This window comes from Amblyomma americanum, chromosome 2 (assembly GCF_052857255.1).
Source record: "Amblyomma americanum isolate KBUSLIRL-KWMA chromosome 2, ASM5285725v1, whole genome shotgun sequence".
NCBI classification, from domain to species: domain Eukaryota; kingdom Metazoa; phylum Arthropoda; class Arachnida; order Ixodida; family Ixodidae; genus Amblyomma; species Amblyomma americanum.
Window position 1 is genome coordinate 172,927,287 of NC_135498.1, and position 22,114 is coordinate 172,949,400.

General features: G+C 47.5%; 1 protein-coding gene and 1 long non-coding RNA gene across 2 annotated transcripts; both read right to left on the reverse strand.

The window, feature by feature from the left end:
- Positions 1–3,861: 3,861 nt before the first annotated feature.
- Positions 3,862–8,016, reverse strand: LOC144119277 (uncharacterized). Its single transcript, XM_077651944.1, has 2 exons — positions 7,718–8,016; positions 3,862–4,241 (listed from the first exon to the last, which is right to left on the reverse strand). Exons 1-2 carry the CDS (start codon positions 8,003–8,005, stop codon positions 3,990–3,992), a joined length of 540 nt encoding a protein of 179 aa, XP_077508070.1. The 5' UTR covers positions 8,006–8,016; the 3' UTR covers positions 3,862–3,989.
- A 12,054-nt stretch (positions 8,017–20,070) lies between these two features.
- LOC144122005 (uncharacterized) lies at positions 20,071–21,046 on the reverse strand. The gene is made up of 3 exons (XR_013312773.1): positions 20,947–21,046; positions 20,356–20,735; positions 20,071–20,148 (listed from the first exon to the last, which is right to left on the reverse strand). It is a non-coding gene; the product is annotated as an uncharacterized LOC144122005 (long non-coding RNA).
- Between the last annotated feature and the right edge of the window lie 1,068 nt (positions 21,047–22,114).

Consider the following 22,114-nt stretch of genomic DNA (forward strand, 5'->3'; position numbering starts at 1 on the left):
AATTATGGACCAAAAAGCAGGCCAAATCTTCGTCCGAGCCTAGGCATTTGCTAAACTACGGCCCACTGGCTTCACTGACACATAAACGTTTACATTATTGTCAATGTGTCACTTTGTTCTTGTTTTCCATGCTAAGACAGAGCCAGTCTGATTCATGCATCAGCATGTAGGTTCTCCTAGAGAAAGTACACAGCTCCACTAGCAGTTTATCAAAGCTGTAAGAATGGTGAAAAAGCTTGCTTTATTTTATTTATAACAATATTTTCCTGTGAATCATGAGCCTACTAGCCGGTCAAGTGATTGTGTTAGTAGCCCTGGTGGTAAAAAAAAAAACAGCATCCCTGGAAGCTCTTAGGATGCTTGCGACGCCTAGATGGAGTTTTTATTCTGAAGAATAAACCTGTAAGAAGGAAAAACAACCTTGCTAGCCACGCTGCCACATGAAAAGCAGCTTCAGTGGAAGTTTTCAAGGCTTCATCATGTAGAACAGGATTTTGTCTTCAGTTTTGAAATAAGAATGTTACAAAATTCACAAGGTACCCTGTAATGAAATGGGCAGGATTTATGCAGTTAATTAGTAAATGAGAAATTGAAACAACCCCGGGAGATCAGTTCCTTTTTGCCCTCTTCACAGACACCGACAAGTCCAGTGCACGGGCATCATTTTTAGATTTCTGGTAGCGTCATTTAGTGAACAATGCTGTGCAAACAGCACATTGGCATGCATCTTTGTCGCATAGAAGTATAAAAAATAAAACACACAAAAAAGTTTATTTCTTCTAACCTCGACGATATTTCATACGTCCAGAGGTTTTGTCCTGTATTACCGATTAATGGGTCTGTGTTAAGTATGTATTTCCCTACATGCACATTTCCCATAAGAAAAACACATCACAACACATGACTTTAAAAAGCTGGGCCTTAGACTATGCCCAGGAAGATTTCCTGGTTAACTCCCCTCTAAGGCTAGATAAACACTTGGAAAACGTCCGTGTGTAAATTACCTTGGTTTTATTTCGTTCCCTAAGAGGATGCCATCAACATAGCAACAATGCAACCTTGTGATCCCGCTGGGTGAGGTCGACATCCGGCCACAACCTAATATTTCTTGTACTCTCCAGAATGAAACCCAAAACAACGAGAAAAGGCCGTGATCCGCCAAAAAGACACCACCCCAAAATGCACTATCCACTCACGATTACTAAAAACAAACACACACAAACAGTCTGCCCGGAAACTTGTGCACACCTTTACACAAAGCAGCGCTCAAAAACTGCCACTTATTGTGAACGGCCACTGTGCTTAGAAACGCCCGATACTGCAGTTGCTCGTCTGCAGCGGCTACTACTACGAGCAAACGGGCGGCACCTACGCACCAACACACACCGGCGTTGCCTCACTCACATCACCTCAACGATAATGAGTCACTTTTATGATACGAATACTGCCTGATGTTCATGACAAAATGCATGAAACTACCTTGCCGAGCGCAAAGTCGTCAGCCACCCAGGCGATGATACAGGGTAGTAACCGAGGCGATACGACGACCCCGGCGCTTGCTAGCCTGTTCGCTGCACATTACACAACACAGAAGACGGCACACGCCGAAGGAGAAAGCTTCACCGCAGATAGTTTGTGCAGTATTCATGATAAATAACATTAAATGCAAGAAGCGGTCTTGGAGATGCCGGCAGCGGCAGTAGTGTGAAACAAAATGGCGGCCTGCCAAATTTAGCGGCCGCTGGTCGCTCAATGTGACTCACTACCGAGCAGGTGTTGTTAGCCTACCAAATCTGGCGGCTGATAGTAGCAACATTGTCACAGATAGCCCCAATCTAAAAAAAGCACGTAAAGGCTCCCTACGGCTGACAAGAATGTGGCGCCATCTAGTGCCCCCATGGCATACTGCGAAACCGCAGAGGCACCGCAGAAGCGGAACACGGTAACAGATCACAGATCGCGCTATGCTATAACTCTCTAATATTCCACCGTACGTTGAGGGCGACGTCGCATGGTGCGGGGAAGTAAATCGAAGGCTCCGAGAGTGGTACAAATATTTGCTGTCGACAGAACACATTAGACAGTCTTAGGCAGCCGTTAAGCCAAGAGTGTCGTTTTGAACAGCTGTGCGTGGCGCTGTAAGCGAGCAGAACCGCGCCTTTGGCTACGCCGTTCAGCGAGGTATGTCTCCTTTTACGAAGTACATACCCACGCACTTCATTCCTCTCAATGGAAACGCGGATACGGATGTCCAGGACAGGAACTGTCGAAACGGTGCAACTTAGAGGCCTACTCAACCGTTTCAGTCGTTCGTCTGTTTTATGGGGCGGCCGGCACTGAGCTAACTTTGAAGCACGAAGACATTACCGAGAGAAAATATCTGTGTTATTGTACCGGATGCTCTTTCATGCCCTACAGGGCCGTGCGAAATAATTCAGGGCTTGAAACTTTATTTGCTGTGAAAGAGGCTACCTTGATACACGTGTGTTTAAAGGGCACAGGAGAGAACCTGCCATGAGCGCTCCACCCTATTCTTATAATTCTAGTTATTTCGCTCTCCTCATTCGGATCTGCAGTCACTACCTGCTTTAAGTAGACGTCTTCATTTACTTACCACTTTCAGCACCTCGCTACCAATTGTAAACTGCTCTTCCCTTCCGAGACGAACACTAGTTTGGTTTTCTGCGCGTTAAGTTTTAGACCCACCGTTCTGCTCTGCCTGTCTAACTCATTGATCACGCTTTGCAGATCAGATCCTGAGTGACTCAGCAAAGCAGTATCATCAGCGAGTCGCTTATTGCTAAGATATTTTTCATTACTTCTTATCCCACAGCCTTACAATATTTCACAGCTGGCTTACTAGTGAATGTGATGTGCGATAAAGCTAGACATGCACCTGCTTTTACGCCCTTCAGCAGAACCAAAGAACAGGGTGTTTACATCCAGGTGGTTTTGAAGCATGCTGTACGTAATGACGTCAGGACAAGATGCAAGTGCACTTCTAACTTCTCCGATTCTCATATAAAATGCGAAAGCATTTCGAAGCTGGCCCAGAGCAAAATATTAGAAGTAGGCCCACCCCAATGAATTTAGGCGGATTACTGGAAATTAAGGTGAATTAAGATTGCATTAGTGAGAATTAGCGGGTGGATTAATGTGTAAGAGTGAGTCGGGTTGGCATAGCCTCGTATGATCAATCCAAATAGTAGTACTCGAACACACAGATCCCTCTATATAAATCGGGGAATTTCGTTACGAAGAAACTTGGTGTTTTTTACTTAACGATAGCCGAAACGCTATCACATTGAAAAAGTGGCTGTGGTTCAACTCACCTGAGCCAGGATATACAGAGCGAGAGCACTGTTAATTATGGTTGGACACTTTATAGCTTTGGCTAATGCATATTTTTCTAGACTTCAGCGAAAGCAAATCACGTCATCCATCACGTGCCACAAGTGCAAGAGCGAGCGTCCAGGGCGGCGGTCGGCGCAGCGGCGGACGTGACTGCCAAGCGCAAGAGCGAATCACGTGACACATCACATGCTAAAACTGGCGAGCAGGAGCGGCCGAGCAGCAGCCAGCGCAGCGTTGGAAGTGGCGGCCAAGCGCGCATCTATGGCGTCGATGGCACCTGTCACGCGGGCGATTTTGCACATGCGGCGCGCCTCCCATTAGAGGAGAAATCAAAAAGCCAGGTGACCTTCACGATCGGCATGGAAGGAGTAGAGCTTTTCGCTCTAAAACAACCTTGGCTGCTGGGGCCATACAATGTTGACCCCGTTCAGTGATGCCACGAGCGCAAAAAAAAAATTGTTATTTTATGTACTTCTGTTCTGTTAAACACAATGAGAACAGTTGTTTCTGAGGCAGGTCCGCCATTTATTCCACCGTGACGACGTGCTCCCGTGAGGGGCATTGTGAGTGCATCGACTGCACACAGCAACTGTCTCATCAGTCAGCCATCACGCAGTCGTCACGGCCGTACTTCGTCACTTCAAGATTGAGTGCTTCTCGGTCCAACGGCGCGCCGTGGACTTGAAAAGGGCGGGGTCTTTCTTGTAGACAAGCGCCGCTTTGGGGTCGATAGGGTGGTCCATGTCCGGGGCCCGCAAGAGGGAGCCGATGGAAAGCATCACGTCCGATATGGACACTGCCGGGGACCACTGCGACGTGAGGATGTCCAGGCAAACGGGGGCTCCGCCAATAAGGTTTGGATGGTAGATCTTGGTGACGAACTTCACCTGCGAAGCATGACAGCAGTGAGGCCTCTTGGCTATATTCACCTACTTCACATGTAATTTTGGGGTTGTGGCGCCATTTTGTGACCAGGGTACACAGTGTAAGAAGCGACGGTGCCTTGCATATTTGGCCCAAAGTGAATTCCGGGTGGCTAGACTGCACTTCCAGTCAGGTTTGAGTACTGTGCCATCGTCTGCTGTGGTCGCCGTCTTCGGACATTTGAGCAATAGAGTAAAAGCGACGACAACGCCCTTCTTGAAGACCCCCCCTACAACGCAATCGAGTGACCGTGCTTGGAATGACATTCTCAGCTCGTTACAGGGGAAACACCACTGGCCGTGGTGCCCTAACTGCTTAATTTTTTTCATGCGCATTTTTTTCTGCAGCTACAATATACGTAAGTTATTAATTACATATCCAGAAGTATACAAATAGAGTGCGAAATCTGAAGCAGCTAGAGACTACCGCGGTAGCTTGCAGAAGCGAGGTGCCTTTCTGTGAGGTCGGGCTTCTATAAAAGAGCCACACTCCCCTCTCTGCATTTCCACGAAGCCTCTTTAAGACTGAGACGGAGCCCGCGACCGCAGATGTCACATTCTTCAGAACAGTCACACCATTAAGCCACGCAATCCCCCTGGCCTACAGGCAACCGTGGGTAACTCCCACTAGCCAAACTCAGGTTAACGCGAAACCATCCGTTTGGGACGTATGGCGATAACGGGGACATAGGTTAACGATGGAGCTGAGCAGCAGAAAAAATTCAACTTGTTGGAACCTTGCCACGACGGCTCGAAACAGGTTTTTGCGCCGCAGCGGCAGGAATTGCAATGATTTTCGCCTCCCTGTGAAACAGGATTTATGCATCTTCTGTACCGCTGTTGCCGTAGGCGGCGGGTTCTACCAAGGAACCTCACGGAGGTCAAATTTCGATGGAGGCGAAATTCTAGATGTCCTTGTACTGTGCGATGTAAGTGCACGCTAAATAACCGTATAGGTGGTTGAAATTTCTGAAGCCCTCCACTACGGTGTCCCTCATAGCTTGAGTATCTTTGGGACGTTAAACCCCGATAAACCATAATCTTTTCGTAGCAGCTTCCGTCGGTAGTGGCGGCGCTAATGAGGCAAGCGGGAATAGCCGTGCGTTGAACATGGTTACAGCTGCTTCACCTGCGTCCACAGTATAAACTAAATAACGGGTGCTTTAAACTCTGTCAAAACTTCCCAGTAATTGAAAATTGGAAATAGAAAACCTCTTTAAGCCAAAAAATAATTACGAAGGGCACTTACGATTGAAGGTGGAAGCATTATTTTCAAATTATATTCTTTTCCTTCTTTTCTAATGAAACGCCTGCTCATTAGCACGTATTCGTAATGCAACGAATATACTAGATTCACCTTTATTATCCGAAAAGGAACGCGGTTTTGTAGTCAGAAGGTCGCGTGGCCGCCTCGCACTCTGAGTTCAATTCCCCGCACCTTCGGTAGAAATTCTTGCTTTGCTGATGAGGTCGTTGTGAGTTTTCTCAACCCCTTTTCCTAGACGTCGACGGGTTTTGTTGCTAATAGGTCAGATAAGACTGTCACCTTAAAACTGTTAGCCGCACTGGCTGTCAGTTATCACTGTGAAAAGTATCCCAATTATGTAGCTAATTTAAGATAACGCACTACTGAACAGTTTATAATTAGCACAGTCCGGTGACTCAATGGTGAGTTCCAACAAATGGTCAAAACGATGAATAATAATAATTGCTTTTTTGGGGAAAGGAAATGGCGCAGTATCTGTCTCATATATCTTTGGAAACCTGAACCGCGCCGTAAGGGAAGGGATAAAGGAGGGAGTGAAAGAAGAAAGGAAGAATAGGTGCCGTAGTGGAGGGCTCCGGAATAATTTCGACCACCTGGGGATCTTTAACGTGCGCTGACATCGCACAGCACACGGGCGCCTTAGCGTTTTTCCTCCATAAAAACGCAGCCGCCGCGGTCGGGTTCGGAAACGATGCTACTGATGTTTTTCAAATGAACAAAAAAAAATTGGTGGTGGTTTAGCTCTGGTTAAACCAGGTGTGACGCAATAGCTACAGCTGGCCGATTGGAATTTGCTCCATTCAGTTGCAAAGTCAGTCTTTCGCCGCTCCGCTTTGCAGGGCGTTTTTTTTTTTCATCTTCGTCCTCATCTCACTCGCCACGGCGCATGCGCACAGCTGTGGCAGCTCGGTTTCGCCGTCGCGCCGCGCCGCCGGCAGCAGCGGCTGCTCCGCACCACGTGGCTGGTCAGGTGACCAACACGTCACGAACCACGTGACGAGCCACGGCGCCGCGGAGCCGGCAGACGTGACCAACCACGTAACACCGTGGCGGCGCACCCACGGGGAGGCAGCGCAGCCACAGGGTGGCGGCGCCGCCACGCTGAAGGCTCGAAACGCTACCGTAATGTAGCTAGAGCTACAAAAAATCGTTCTATAAAGACTTGCAGCGCGAGGAATTTCGGTGTTATTTTTTTCCGCACTAACGCGAAATTAAAAGTTCGATGCAAACGCAACGTCCGTTAGTAACGTTTTGCAGTGTCTATGGCTTGAACTCTACCTGCCTGCGTCATTATTGAACGTCATGCACGTTATTGAACGCGATAGCGATAACGGTCCATTAAGCTCAAAAGCCCGGTGTCATTATTGTCGTCGGCGGCGTCGGCATCGGCTTGAGGGGAAAAGTAGGTGCTCCACGTTCCACCTATGTCCTGTGACCTTGTGACGTCGTCACCACATGGCCACCGAATTGTGAGCAAACTGCCATCTTGGCAGGTGGCAGTTAATTTATTGATCAGAGAGAGCAACCCGAGTCTCACAAGCCACACCGGTGGCTGTGTTTCAAACAGCCGCCTGCCGTGGCAGTGCCGCCGGCAGTTGGCGGCCTATCTCCAAATTCATGTAACTGAAACTACTGTGCCAACTTTCTCTCCTCGTCCCCTGGTACCGTGCAAACAGTGGACTTCCTGTGTTGCATTCTAACATCTTCTAATGTTTACCTGCTTGACTTGCTTGTTGCAAAGCAAGTCAAGCAAGTCCTGATTTTCTTGCGTATTGCAACCGCAGACGATAGTGCACTTCGAGTTATCGTTTTGCTCTCGCCCAACCTTGTGCTAGCCGTCCCGGTCAATTCAGATGGTAGAGTGATTGTCCCGGTGAATCGGTCGCCCCGGGTTCGAACCCTGGACCAGGAGGAATTTTTCTTCTTCCACAAAGTTTTTGTGCAAGCTGCACAGCTTTCCTTTGTAGCCGCATGGCTGCTGCGCTTGATTGGATACTAATGAGTAATTATATCCTTAATTACAAATATACTCAACCTTCACGATGTCCTCTAATTATTGAACCAAGAAATCGAGGAACGCGCAGAATACCTTTGGACTTAGGCTTAGCAGCATACACGTCACGCTCTCGGAAGGGTCCCGCTCAAAGCGGTGCTCGTATAGTGTATATACTACCTTGGGCGGTTTGAAGGGGTAGTCGTCGGGGAAGCGGATCTCGAGCTCGAAAGCTCCTCCCTCGTACGGCGTGTCCGCTGGCCCCAGCAGAGTGGCAGTCCACCGGAACGGGTTGCTCACGCCCACGGGCCCTGCCGACCAGTTGGCCAGCGGCCGAAAACGCAGCTCCTCGAGGTCGCGGGCGATGCGCGCCAATGCCACGGGCGACGCGGCCTTCGGCAGAGGCCCCGCTTGGTCGCCGAAAAACTGGCTCACCTGGCGAGCCCTTCCCCCCAACCCGGCAGCCATCCCTAGTCGGAACTGACCTTCGTCTTCCTCAACCTCTTCTCTAATGCTCGCGCGATCCCCTTCTGTCAAAAAATTAGCTGCGGTTTAAGTACTGCTGAACCTGGTTACAGAGCGAAAGCTGTGGTCTAGACGCGGCTTGGCGTTGTAATTTGGCATCCCACCGCTGCCATCAATGTTGTGATTTTGAGGTGGTCCCGTAGCGCTCGTCATCCGTTTTGTGACAGAGCGTCGCCAGCTCTCAAGTCAGTGGCGAAGACTCCGATTGAGACGTCGGTGACAATAACAAAAGGGATTTTATACACTTTGCACACGTCATTATACAGGACAAGATCGGCATGGGGGCCTAGAGCTAACATAAAACGCGACTGTTCTCGCACGGCGACGTCCGGCGAGTCTACAACGCGTCATACATCTCACTCAGCTGGTGAGGGGCACTCGGCTGACGGTGGGTCGGTCTCTCTTTAGGTTGGGCTCGGTGGATCGGAGGGGCTCTCCAGGCGGCAGCATTTGGGCTTATAAAGCACCGAGAAACGGTTGTCTCTCAAACGGTCCTATACAAAGCCAGCAATTGACGACCGTCCGAGATGTCCAACCAGCGACCGCGCTGGCCACCCGCGGTGACTTCCACTGGAAAAGGGGAACCGGTGCCTGGCTGTCTAGCAATTTGCGGCACATTTGGACATGTCGCTCGCCGATGCTTCTTGAGAGCTTAGCTTGTTAAAGGAGCGTTAGGGCGTCGTTGCCTTGTGGCGCAGCACCGGGCTTTTCCAAGGGAGTTCGACGGACGGAGAAATTTTACATCTTGTAGATTTGAAATCCGGACTGGTTGTCCGGGCACAACAGCATCATCCCCGCCTTCAGATAAAGCGCCGGGAAGACGAGCTGCTTCCACGTGGCTCGGATGCCAGCCGTGCATGTTCGTCAGGTTGTTGCGTTGTGTGTGTGTGTGTGTGTGTGCGTGTGCGTGTGCGTGTGTGTGTGTGTGTGTGTGTGTGTGTGTGTGTGTGTGTGTGTGTGTGTGTGTGTGTGTGTGTGTGTGTGTGTGTGTGTGTGTGTGTGTGTGTGTGTGTGTGTGTGTTATGCCTTTTTCCCCTTCTCTCTTCCTCCTTTTACTCCCCTAATTCCTCTTCCCTAGTGCAGGGTAGCCAACCGGAACCCCTTCTGGTTAACATCCCTGCCTTTCCCTGCTCCTCTTTATCTCTCTGTCTATCTTTCAAGTTCACGTCCAATGTTTGGGCGCCAGGTAGGTTCACGTGCCGAGGTCCCACTCGCAGGGCCAGGGTCGCTGCTCACCGCGTTGTCGCCAAGGCACCTCGACCAGTTTCGTTCAGGTCGTTCCGAAGCCTTTGCTTCTCGCCACTGGTCATGGTTCGTCGTTCTGCAGCTTGCAAATCCGACCGGAAAGAGGGAACACCCAACACAAGCAACGCCCTCTGTCTCCCATCAAACACCAGACAAGGCCATAATCTAAATCAACCAAATTAAATTGCTATCCCCTTTTTTGCTCTCTCTGTAAGATGTGCAGGTTGACAATCTGGTACACAAGGCTCAAACAAAAATTTCGCAAATCAACGACACACCAAAATAACAGGAACAAATAATAATCAGTAATAATTATGAAAATAAGAATGGTCCTCTTGAAATCAATTGGATCGAAAACACACTACTAAGGAAGCAAATGAAGTCATTAATTTTTTCCCCATGCTACTTCCTGTTCGCAAATATCACAGCTGACCATGCGTTCTTGCTTTCCGTTCTGCGTAGCAGCATATTCTACGACAACAGTTGTAATGCGACAAACTTGCACCAAAAATAGTGCCCAGGCAGGAGCATACGCTAATACTTAATGCGGGTGAAATGGTAGCATCTCTGGAAGCTTACGCCACCTACCTACGTTACAGTGGCACACAGAGGCTTCGCTAGCTTTTCCGTGTGTGCGGACACTAGCGCCTAACAATTGCTGCAAGTAACTTCACTTGCACAACCACATAGCAAAGCTCCCATGAGCAACCCAAAGTATACACGAGGCTTTCATGCGAGTGACTACGCCACGATTGCCAATGAGTTCCTTCGCTATACTTTCGCGCGTCAGCGCATGCTTTCAAAATGAACAACGCAGCTAAAATTATGCACAAGTGCCCACTGGAACACAACTTGCATCGAACATCAAGATAAGCGATGCGATGAAAAGAACCAAACATAACAAGGAAATCACGCTGGCGAGATTACCGCTCTGAACGAACTGATTTCTGCTACAGTGCTCGTTTGTACTCTGAACTGTGGAGCACTTAGGTTACATGATGAGCACACACCTTTAGGCCACATCATTACGGCAAGGAAACAGGAGAAGTACAAAATGCACTAGGCAAGGGAGTCAAAACCTGGTTTGCCCTCATCTTTCTACCGCTGAGAAAAAAAATTGAAAAGCAGGCAGTACATACAGGAAGCACTTATTACTGGAATCCCGTATGCTTTAGTCGCGCCCACCGCGGTCGCGATCGCAAGACCGCTCTACCAGCCGACTCTTCACAAAAGTTGAGAGGCTGATTAGTTCCGCCTCTCCCGGACATGTGCCCAAAACCAGGGAAGCGCTTGGCAAGTTTAAGCTGAGAGGGGCGATTCTTCCTCCCTTGGTTCCCTGCAGATGTCGCAAAGGGGGGTTACGTACCCTCCACTCGCACACGCTCTGTGGCGCCCTTTTGTCTGGCGACCGCACGCCCTTTTCTGTAGCCCACTGAGCTCATCACTTGTTCCAGGACTACTCCTACGGTGCTCCAACAGTGACGGAAGTGGCTTCGGCACTGCAAAGGGACAACTAGTCAAACTGGCTTTCATGCGACGCCTCAAACTTCTTGAGAGCCGCGGTGTAATTTTTGGCCAGTGACGTGGTTGGCTAGCCCGTAAACGTACAAGCGTTTGGATCCGCACTTTTTTCTTTTTATCGCGCCTGTCCAAATTAGTTTTCTTTGCGCACCGTCGCCTTTTCGAAGCTGCCTTGCTGCCCGCCCTCGCCGCAGCATGAGAACTTAACCCATTAATACCCAAAAGCTTGTTACGTTCGCGATTTTACTTGCGTGCAAATCACATTGAGCTCTGCGGTCAATGCCAGGTAAAAGCTTTTCAGAAAATTCGGACACATCTGCGATTTTCTCTGAGCTCGGATCTTTACTTTCTGGTGATCTGTCGCGGGCCGCTGCGCATCTGCCGTCATCTGTCCGCAACAAGCCTTTCTTGATTGCCTAACCAGTTTCGTTGTGATGAGACTTTCCCCAGCCTATCTGACCCTGAGCTGCCCTAGCCTCGATCTTCTCTTTCAAAGCAGCATGGCTCTGAGGGTTTGAAATTTCCTGATGACGCAATTCTTGGTTGCTAGCGTGCGCAACTAAACCATCGTTAGTTTCTTTGTTACGGTTAGCGTGGTTGCAACATTTTGCCTCTGCTTTTGAGACGCTATCAGATCCAGCTTCGTTTATGTCCTCTCCAGTCTCAGTGAGCGAGACGACTGTGATTTCCCCGATGTCCGATGTTGTGGCTACCTTATCCGTATGTAGAGGGGTTTCCTCTGCTGGCGAATGCGGCGCGTCTCCCACTTATACAGCAGCAGCTATATACATCTGCCAAGGGCGGACTACCTTCCTGCACTGGCAGGGCTGCTCTACAGCTACGTTCTCTACCTCTTCGCCACGGTCGTCCGGACCTTCCACATTATCAAGCCATTCTAAAACGTCGGCTTTAAACTGGTACGCAAAATTGAAGCACGACTTCGACCTTCATAATTGTACTTTTCCTGGAGATCCAGCGGAGACAGCCGATACTTCCTCAATAAAATTCCTTTGAGCTCATCGTAGCTGTCTATGTTCCCGTCTAACAAATCTTTGACTACTTCCGACGTTTCGCTGGAAAGAAGGGTGACCAGCACCTGTGCTCAACCATTCCGTTCAATGCGCTTTTTCTTGCAGATGCTCTCAAAATCCGCCAGATAATTTGCCATATCATCGGCGATCACGAAGGGCCGCAGCCTGTCGCTTGAGTTCTGACGGTTAGTCTCAAGCAGAACGGATAACGTTTCATCCCACTCGAAACTCATCCGCTGCGCTTCAAGCTCCAACTCCAACAGTTTCATTCTACGAGCATGCTGCAGTCTTTCTGCCTCTGCTCGAGCAAAGCGTTTTTCTGATTCCTCGCGACGTTCCTTCTCTTTCTTTTCCTCCTCTTTGACATAAGCCCAGGCCTCTTCGGCTTCCTCAGCCGTTACGTCCTCAGTCATCATGACCTCACACACTCTCCTGTTTACCCTCTCAGCATCCCCTGGTTTTCGAAACACTCTCACTAGGCTTGAAACAAACAAGGTAAACACAATCCAACACCAAATCCTTCTCTAAGCTACTATAACCTTTGTATGAGAAAGTCTGGTGTTTAAAGTAAACTTCAGGGACTCACCGCGCCGAGGTAGCTGATGCCGGTCAATCCTGTTGCTGCCATCTGATGTTGTGATTGGTGATCCTACCGCCCGCACCAATGTTGTGATTTGGCGATCCCACCGCTGCAACGAATGTTGCGACTTTGAGGTGGTCCCGTAGCGCTCGTCACCCGTTTTGTGACAGAGCGTTGCCAGCTCTTAAGTCGGTTGCGAAGACTCCGAATAAGACCTCGGTGACAATAACAAAAGGGATTTTATACACTCTGTAGAGGTCATTATACAGGACAAGATCGGCACAGGGGCCGAGAGCTAACAGGAAACGCAACTGCTCTCGCACGACGACGTCCGGCGAGGCTGCAACGCGTCATACATCTCACTCCACTGGTGAGGGGCACTCGGTTCACGGTAGGTCGGTCTCTCTGTAGGTCGGGCTCGGTGGATCGGAGGTGCTCTCCAGGCGGCAGCGTTTGGGCTTATAAAGCCCCGAGAAACGGTTGTCACTCAAACTGTTCAGTACAACGCCAACACTTGACGGCCGTCCGAGAATTCCAAGCAGCGACCGCGCTGGCCACTCGCTTCAAGATTGCCGTACGCGGTGACTTCCAGGGTTAAAGGGGAACCGGCGCATGGCTGTCTAGCAATTTGCTGCACGTTTGGACACGTCGCTCGCCGATGCTCCACCAGAGGGCGCCGCTGCCTGGCGGCGCATAAAGCCCCTTGATGTTTTGAAACTAGCGACACTCTCCTCCTTCGCGGCGCATTCCTCCTCGTTTCTCCTCGCCCGCCAGCCGCCCGCGCTGCACCAACACCCTCTAAATACTTTCTTCAGGCCTCTCCAGGCCCTCCTTTCCACACGCGCTACGTCACGCCAAGTGTCCGGTCAGGCTGCTCACCAAGCGCGGCTCCGCTCCGCTCGGTTGTCTCCCTCGATGTGCTCGCGCTTGCCCGGGCAAGCACAGACACGAACGCAGTCTTGCAGTGAGCGTCTAGCTGCTGCTTGAGTCTTTCAGCCTGGCGTTGGGTGCATTTCCGTTCGCTCCTCGCACGGCTGTGTCTGTTTCGTGTGGCCGTTTCTTGTGTGGCGTGCGTACCTGTGCTAGCGCACGAATGGGAAACTGATTGCCTGCCGTGTAGCGAGTGCAACTTCGTGAAACATGGGCCGGTGCTGTGTTCCCGGGTGCCGCGGGAACTACCAGAATGGTCCCAAAGTACGTGTTTATTGCTTCCCAAGAGACGAAGTACGAAGAAAAGCCTGGTTGCGAGCCATTCCACGGAAGGATTTCACACCTACAGAGCATTCGAGGGTAAGACTCTGAAATATTGCTTAATAGGCGCTGGTAATTATCTTAGTTGTGAGCTGTCGCTCCCGGAAAGGCATGCTGTCTTTGTAGGCAATGATATCACTTCTTACACTTATGTATGAATTGTCCAGGAAGCATTTAGTTCTGTGGATGTGCATAAGGCTTGTGTAAAAGCTGTGTAAATATGTAAAAGCTGTTCACTATTCAGACTCTTTTTACTTAGTGTTTTAGGCAATGGAGAGTCATGGCGAATGGCCTTGCTTCATTTTCTCGTGCAGGTGTGTGAACTGCACTTCCACGCAGGCGACTTCATTACGACGTTGTCACACCAAGATGAACTGACAGGGAAAATAATAGAGGTGAAGCGTGACAGGCTACAGTTGAAGATTGATGCTGCGCCTTCTGTTTTTCCAAACTGCCCAAAATACTTGTCCTCAACGCCTGGACGGAGTGAATCGCCAGAGACGAAAAAAGCAAGAAGGGAAAACGCTGCTTTGCAGGAGGCTATGAGGAAGTCACTTCAGTCTAATGAGCTTGAACAGAAAAGAAACAAAGTTTCATCTTACGAGGAGTTCAAATCTAAGTTGCCTGGAATCTGCAACACGAAATTCTGGACCGTTTCTGTCGATGAGCAGTGCGTTAGGTTCCTTCTCATCGAGAATGATCCTTCACCTAATGTGAAATGCGCCTTGGTAGTTCTCCCTGATCTGTCACTTTCTGTTTTCTTGAATGGAGTGAAGCTTCTGTCGCTTCCTTCAGGCAGGATTCTGCCAGCTCAAGTATGCGACACCTCCAGCCTGTCCTTGCTGCTAGAAGAACTCGAGATAGGCTTGCATAATATACCTGAGGTGACGAAAGAGTCGAAACATACTAAAGTATTGCAGTTTGTCGGTTCACTGCTTGCAGACCTCATTGAGGACAGTGATACGACGAAAGAACAGTCTTCTTTGCTGAAATTTCTGGTTGAGCAGATAGAGCTTCTCCTCGCGAAACAGCATGTGTATAGCGCAGAGCTGCTGGTATTCGCCAGTATTTTGAATTCAATTTCTCCTCACGCATATCACTTCACAAGAGCTGCATCAAGAATCATTCTGCCCCATCCTTCCACACTGCGCCGTGTTTGCTCAAATTACAAAGCTGACCCTCTTGTGGAGCAAAATCAACCGCACTGTCTCTCCTACATCCGAGAACGAGTCAAATCAATGAAAGACCACGAGAAGACAGTGACCCTGATGATCGATGAGATCCACATAAAACCATACTTCGACTACAAAGGGGGCACAATAGTAGGATCGTCGGTTCATTCAACGGAACCAGCAACAACAGCCCATGTGTTCATGGTACAATCACTCCTTTCTGCAAACAAGGACGTCATTCACATATTACCTGTGAGCAAACTGAGCGCAGAAATTTTGCACGAGCATGCTAAGAACATAATCATTAATGTTGAGAAAATGGGGCTCAAAATTATCGCTGTGATAACGGACAACAATGCTCTGAACCGCAAGATGATGTCGTTATTTGCTACAAGTCCTCAGGTGAGCATTGTCTATCCCCATCCAGCCGATAACGCTCGCCCTCTTTTCTACGTGGTCGATCCTGTGCATCTCTTGAAGTGCATTAGGAACAATTGGATTAACCAGAAAAACCCTGGAACATGCCTCTATTTCCCTGAAATGGACTTGAGTGGAGCAATGCCTGAAGGGCCTCCTCGTATGAAAGCTGCTTCTTTCGCAGCTGTGCGGCAGCTTTATTCTTCAGAGAAGACGTCGCTTGTGAAGGCTGCTTACAGACTGAACGCAAAAGCCGTGAATCCAACCTCAATGGAGCGGCAAAATGTAAAGCTCGCTCTCGACGTCATTAATCAGTTTGTTTCAAATGCCCTCAGGACACATGGTTCCGCGTTCAAGATTCCTCAAGCTGAGTCGACTGCTCTTTTCATTGACGTTATCCTCACATGGTGGCAAATAGTCAATGTTAAGACCCCTTGCAAAGGCCAGAGGCTAAGGGACAGCATGCAAGACCCTGTAAGGTCTGTTGATGACACACAGTTAGCTTTCCTGAGCGGCGTTGTGGACTGGTTGGACGCTTGGGCAAGAATAAACATCACCAGTGGCTCGCTGACGAAAGAGACTCACAGTGCTTTGCGACTGACATGCTATTCTCTGGTAGAACTCTCGCGCTACTGCTTAGAAGAACTTCACTTCAAGTACGTACTGCTGGGCAAATTTCAGACGGATGCGCTAGAAGACCGGTTCGGCCGTTACCGCCAGCTGGCAGGATCACAGTACCACATTTCCGTGCGTCAGCTCTACGAATGTGAGAAGAAGCTTCGTCTTCAAAAACTTTTGACATTTCCACGCGAGGAAACAGAGTTTGAAGACGTAAGTGAGGATCTTGTCCCATGCAACTTTTCTGTGGCTTTCAGCGACGACGATATTACACACGCCCACTCTGACATGGATGCTATTGTCTACATTGCAGGATACGCTGCTCATGCTGCTTTAAAGAAGCTTTCATGTTCTGCTTGCTTCAGCACATTGGTGATTGAAAATCGAGAGATCGAAGCGGAAAATACTGCCATGATAGCTAACCTGTCGAGAGGAGGGCTGAAGTTTCCCCAGCCATGCACAGTTCACATGGTACTGATGACTAAACTAGTTGCAGAGAAGTTGTCTTTTGGAGCAACCGCGGAAGATTTTCTCTCCTGTAGAAATCAACGTGGTGTCGTGATTTCACAGACGATTTCCCTCCTGGACGAACACGACATTGAGACATGTGAAAATGGCCACACTGCACAAACTCTCCTGCGCTTGGTAGTACGCGTTGCAACCAACGTTGTTCTAAACAACTTTTGCAAACTAAGAAATGATGCCATACAAGACAATGCGCAGCAGAAGGCCGCAGCCCGGAAAGCAGCAACGCTTAAGAAGAAGTAAGTTTTATTCCCAAGCAATAAAAATGCTTTGCGCACACTTCATTGCTGGTGTCTCGTCGTTTTTTATTGTAAGGGTCAGATTAGCTGTACAAATACTCAACAGCGCAACATTATTGTGAGTGTCATTATTGCTGTGTGTGAAAGCTTTAAGCAAAACACAATACAGAATAAAACTAACACAATGCGCAGTAGACGGTGTTTTTTTTTTCAATGTTCACGAACTTCTACTTTAACAACTAGATATACGCATGTGCGGTCTGTGCGGATGGATTTTACCGCACGGCAGACATCATGTACGTGATAGAACCTAATAATTAGATGATTAATTGAAATTAACTAATCAATTTTTTATTATAATGACCAATAATGCGAAATTGGCGGCCGTATGCTAAATTGTTTATTATAAAAAACTGTATTAGCAGCTCGAACTTTCTTGACAATAAGGTGTTCTGCAATAAAAAAAATATATAAAGCAGATAAAATGATAGCCTAAGGCGCGCACAAACTAGCGAATTTCTTTTCTGCAGCAACGACAAAAATGAAAATGAAGGAATCACTTATAAGGCAGCTACGTACGGCAGTACCCGAATAGTGCAGACGGGCGCGGCGCGCTGAAATCGCGGAGCGCGGGGCCTGCACGGTCCCTTGGCGTGACGTCACGCGGCCGGTGGAGAGGCCTTAGCATTGAGAGGGTGTTGGCTGCACACGGCACTCTTTTTCACCCAAGCGCCCGCCGGCCAGCCGCGCCTTTGAACGCTGGCGTGCTTTTTAAGCACCGTTTACAGCTTCGGTAGTGAAAGTAATTCTCATAAACGGTTACCCAAGCGATTAGAATGCTGAGAAAAAATTCTGTGGATTTTTTTTCTTTTTTTAAGGCACTTAATTTCTAAATATTTCCCAGAAGAAAACATTCTTCTGCGGGTGTCATTTACGAAAACCGTCTCTGAAAGGAGATGTGATGTTTTGCGGCGTGTAATCAACTAAGTAGTGCTCCAGGCATAAGTTAATGCGTATTAAGCTTATCAGTGCAAGACATCTAACGGTTTGCTAGTGTTTATGGCGGCGTACAATAAATTAGTTGTAAGTGCTGTGCAAGACGATGTGTTTAGTTTCCTGATGTGAACGCAGGTGCATGCAGTGAGATGTGCGGCGCAGAAGTGATGGACTTAAAAAAACTTACAAAACTGACAGTTCAAAACACAACACAAAAAGCAAGCACAATTGTACAAAAGCAATATCACGCTATGAATGAATCGGTTTTAGTGCGGCTGAAAAATGACCAACACGGTACCAAGCATGAACTGCTTACGATTTCCAGACATGTAATGAAGCCGATGCTACGTGGTGCAAGGGCCAGCACATTATTTGGAGCCGAAACTCTCCAGTAAAAGGAAGTTCAACGCACGGAACGCAGTTTTCTTTAACGTTTATTGTCTCTCCTTCACCCTTTGTGGACGTTCTGAAGTTTTTTTTTCTTGGTGCACTTTACCATTGAGCCCCTTCAGTTTTATGTTACAGTAAATTGAAAGCGGATTGAAATAAAAAAAAGTCTTTTCTGTTGTGAACAAAATTTATTTCGACATGAAAAGCGAAATCCTCACGTTAGATATTAACTACACAGTGGCTGTAAAATTTTAAAATTTATCCCAGGCAGTGGCTTGCTGCTTATGAAAGATATTTGTTTTAAAAGTATCACATAAAGGTCCTTTGCTTCGCAAGCAATGAAGCGTCTACACATCATTTAATGCTTGAATCAGCAACGCGCATGCCAATGCTTTTACGGGCACATTTGGAACTCTCAATAGAAGATCTTTTAGCCGTTTCACTTTTCACTAAAATTTCCATGCGCAGTTTGCCGAATATTTTAACAATGTCTTCAAGTAAGTTATGGCAAGAAGGAAAGCATGTCTGCGAAGTTACGCTTTGGGTAATGGCTTTTTGCACCTCCGACTCATGTACAGAATTACGGATTAGCTTTTCCTTATTAGTGCGGAAGTAGTTCTCTGCTATTTTTATCACTTCAATCACCCCTTGCGATGGAGTGGTCAAAGACTGCTGGTGCTTTGAAAAGTTTTTGAGCTCTATCAGCGTCGTAGAGCTGTCTCGTTCAATCAGAGAATTATAGCAATTCTCACACTGTACTCGCTTCACAAGTTTTGAAGCAACGTAGCCTGCTAGGTACGTTAATGACTGCTCTATTTCAGGGCTCAGGTCAAGAATATCATCGGGCGCTGTAATAGCATCTGTGTCGCTTCTTGCTTCACTTGTGTCGCGTAAATGTAGTAGTAAATAACCTTCCTCCGCGGAGTAGCTTCCTGATTTGCTAGGCTTCAAAAATTGACCTAGTGTTGCGTTCCTTAAGCTACATTTAAACTCATATAGTCTCGGGATGGGGTTTTTGGCGCGTAATGTAGAGAAAAAGTTTTCAAGCCCATCCTGGCCTAACCTGCTCAGGAACACATAATGAAAGTTGTACGTTGTGAGAAGGACGTCTTGTACTTCTAGTGCTGTTATTGTCGCTAGTATAATTCCCGATTGTACAGGCTTCCAGACAGCATTTTTTTCACGTCCAATTTGAATTTTAGAGAAGAGCTCGATTATCATTTCCAAAAATGCTACACTGGGGTCACACTCCTCTTGAACTGCGTGGCTAAAAGCTAGCTTTGTTGTTCGTGACGTGATCAGGCGAAACCACCTGAACACGGTTTCGATAAACCATGCAGTAGTAAGAGCGTTTCTCGGAATTTTTCCTTTGTCTTGAAGCAAGCGCAAGCCTGAAGCTGTGTCATTATGGAAAATGGAAAAAGCTGGGCCTACCTTCATTTTATCGTAGTGGCTTGGATCAAGACAGGAAGCATTTAGGTGCGGGGCAAGTTTTATATCATCCGTTTCATCGTGCCTTGCAAGTGCTTTAATGAACTCAAAATTCACGACATTAGTTGGCAAGTTATGTTTTTGCACAACTTCTTCGGGAAGGTAGATGAGGTGCCCTTTAGTCAAATGATTTCTAAGATTTTTTAACAAGTGAGGTACATCGGCCATGAACCAAAGCTTTCTCTGCGCGTCACATGGATGGCGACAGCTAGTCCGCGCCCTGCTGTGCTTTCCTGAAATAATTCCGAAAAGTTTCCAAAGTGCCTGATTCGAACTGCCCATATCAGACACCACGACATGAATGCTGAGTCCGATAGACTCGCATTGGGCAATCAAATCAACTAATTCACGTTTCAAGCTTGCAGCATGAATGGAGTTCCCAGTTGGAATTATATCCTATTGTTTGCTTCCATCTAGTTGATAAACCACCTATCATGAATACCAAACCGTGTGTAGCTAAGCAATCATCAGGTAACGATCCATCCTATAACGGCAGTGTGGGTGCACCAACGACTTCGCGAACCCTATGATCATACACAAGACCTGACGCGATTTGCATTTCGTCAAGCATAATAACAGCATGGCGCTCCTCCGGCTTCATGAGATTGACCTGCAGAATACAAATCAACATTAATAACGGCTAAAGGTTGATACGCACTAGTAATGCTAAGATGGAAAAAAATATGGACAGAGAAAACGATGGGACAGTAAAAAAGCGGGAATAGCTACACCCATACTTAGAGAGCAAATCAGGAAAATGAGATCGTACTGTAGAAAAATCGACAAAAAGCTCTGTTAGCAAAAAATTCACAGTTACCTTCATCTTTAACGGTTCCAAAATATCAGTTAGAATTCCAGGTCGAAACTTCGCATGCTCGATGTGTCTTTGCAGTGTGCGCTCAGAAGGCAGTGGGTAACCATAATCTCGGAGCAGATTGTAGCCTCGCGTCCCGCATGCAAGCCGTAGTCTCAGCGACTTCACCAGAGTGTCAGCTTCCCACCGTGAACTATTACTGGACAACCGCTCCATTGAGGACATTTGATCATCATTGAAGAGGTGCTTGATTTTCTTCTGTAGCTGCTCCTTCTCCGCTTCGCACTTCAGGTATCTCCTTTTAGCAATTTGTAGTTTTCTGTTAGCATCCTTTTGGGCGCGTTCCAAATCTGATATGCGTTCCAGGAGTGCTTGCTGGGATGCTAAAAAAGAAAGCCGATTTCAAAAACTGAAATTTAAGTCCTACACTCACGAAAGTCTAAGAAAAAACATTCAGGGTTTCTAATGAGGCGCGAAAGCTCTGCTTTCTTTGGCGCATATTAGTAAAGTAGTAGAAGTCGCATGGCAGCACAATGTATTCTAAATTGCTGTATGTTACAAGCTACACTATAATGAACAAAAAGCAGCATTTACCATTCACTGAACTCTGCTCGTGGGGCGTGCATGGTACCTCTTGATGTACTTCGGATGGGGCTGTAAAAAAAAAACATAATGTTCTGAACATGTACTACGGGCTATATTGAAGTATGGGTATGAAGGCAGCAAAAAGCAGCATTTACCATTCACTGAACTCTGCTCGTGGGGCGTGCATGGTACCTCTTGATGTACTTCGGATGGGGCTGTACAAAAAAAATAAACATAATGTTCTGAACATGTACTACGGGCTATATTGAAGTATGGGTACGAAGGCAGCAAAAAGCAGCATTTACCATTCACTGAACTCGGCTCGTGGGGCGTGTATGGTACCTCTTGATGTACTTCGGATGGGGCTGTACAAAAAAAAATAAACATAATGTTATGAACATGTACTACGGGCTATATTGAAGTATGGGTACGAAGGCAGCAAAAAGCAGCATTTACCATTCACTGAACTCGGCTCGTGGGGCGTGTATGGTACCTCTTGATGTACTTCGGATGGGGCTGTACAAAAAAAAATAAACATAATGTTATGAACATGTACTACGGGCTATATTGAAGTATGAGTACGAAGGCAGCAAAAAGCAGCATTTACCATTCACTGAACTCGGCTCGTGGGGCGTGTATGGTACCTCTTGATGTACTTCGGATGGGGCTGTACAAAAAAAAATAAACATAATGTTCTGAACATGTACTACGGGCTATATTGAAGTATGGGTACGAAGGCAGCAAAAAGCAGCATTTACCATTCACTGAACTCGGCTCGTGGGGCGTGTATGGTACCTCTTGATGTACTTCGGATGGGGCTGTACAAAAAAAAATAAACATAATGTTCTGAACATGTACTACGGGCTATATTGAAGTATGGGTACGAAGGCAGCAAAAAGCAGCATTTACCATTCACTGAACTCGGCTCGTGGGGCGTGTATGGTACCTCTTGATGTACTTCGGATGGGGCTGTACAAAAAAAAATAAACATAATGTTCTGAACATGTACTACGGGCTATATTGAAGTATGGGTACGAAGGCAGCAAAAAGCAGCATTTACCATTCACTGAACTCGGCTCGTGGGGCGTGTATGGTACCTCTTGATGTACTTCGGATGGGGCTGTACAAAAAAAAATAAACATAATGTTATGAACATGTACTACGGGCTATATTGAAG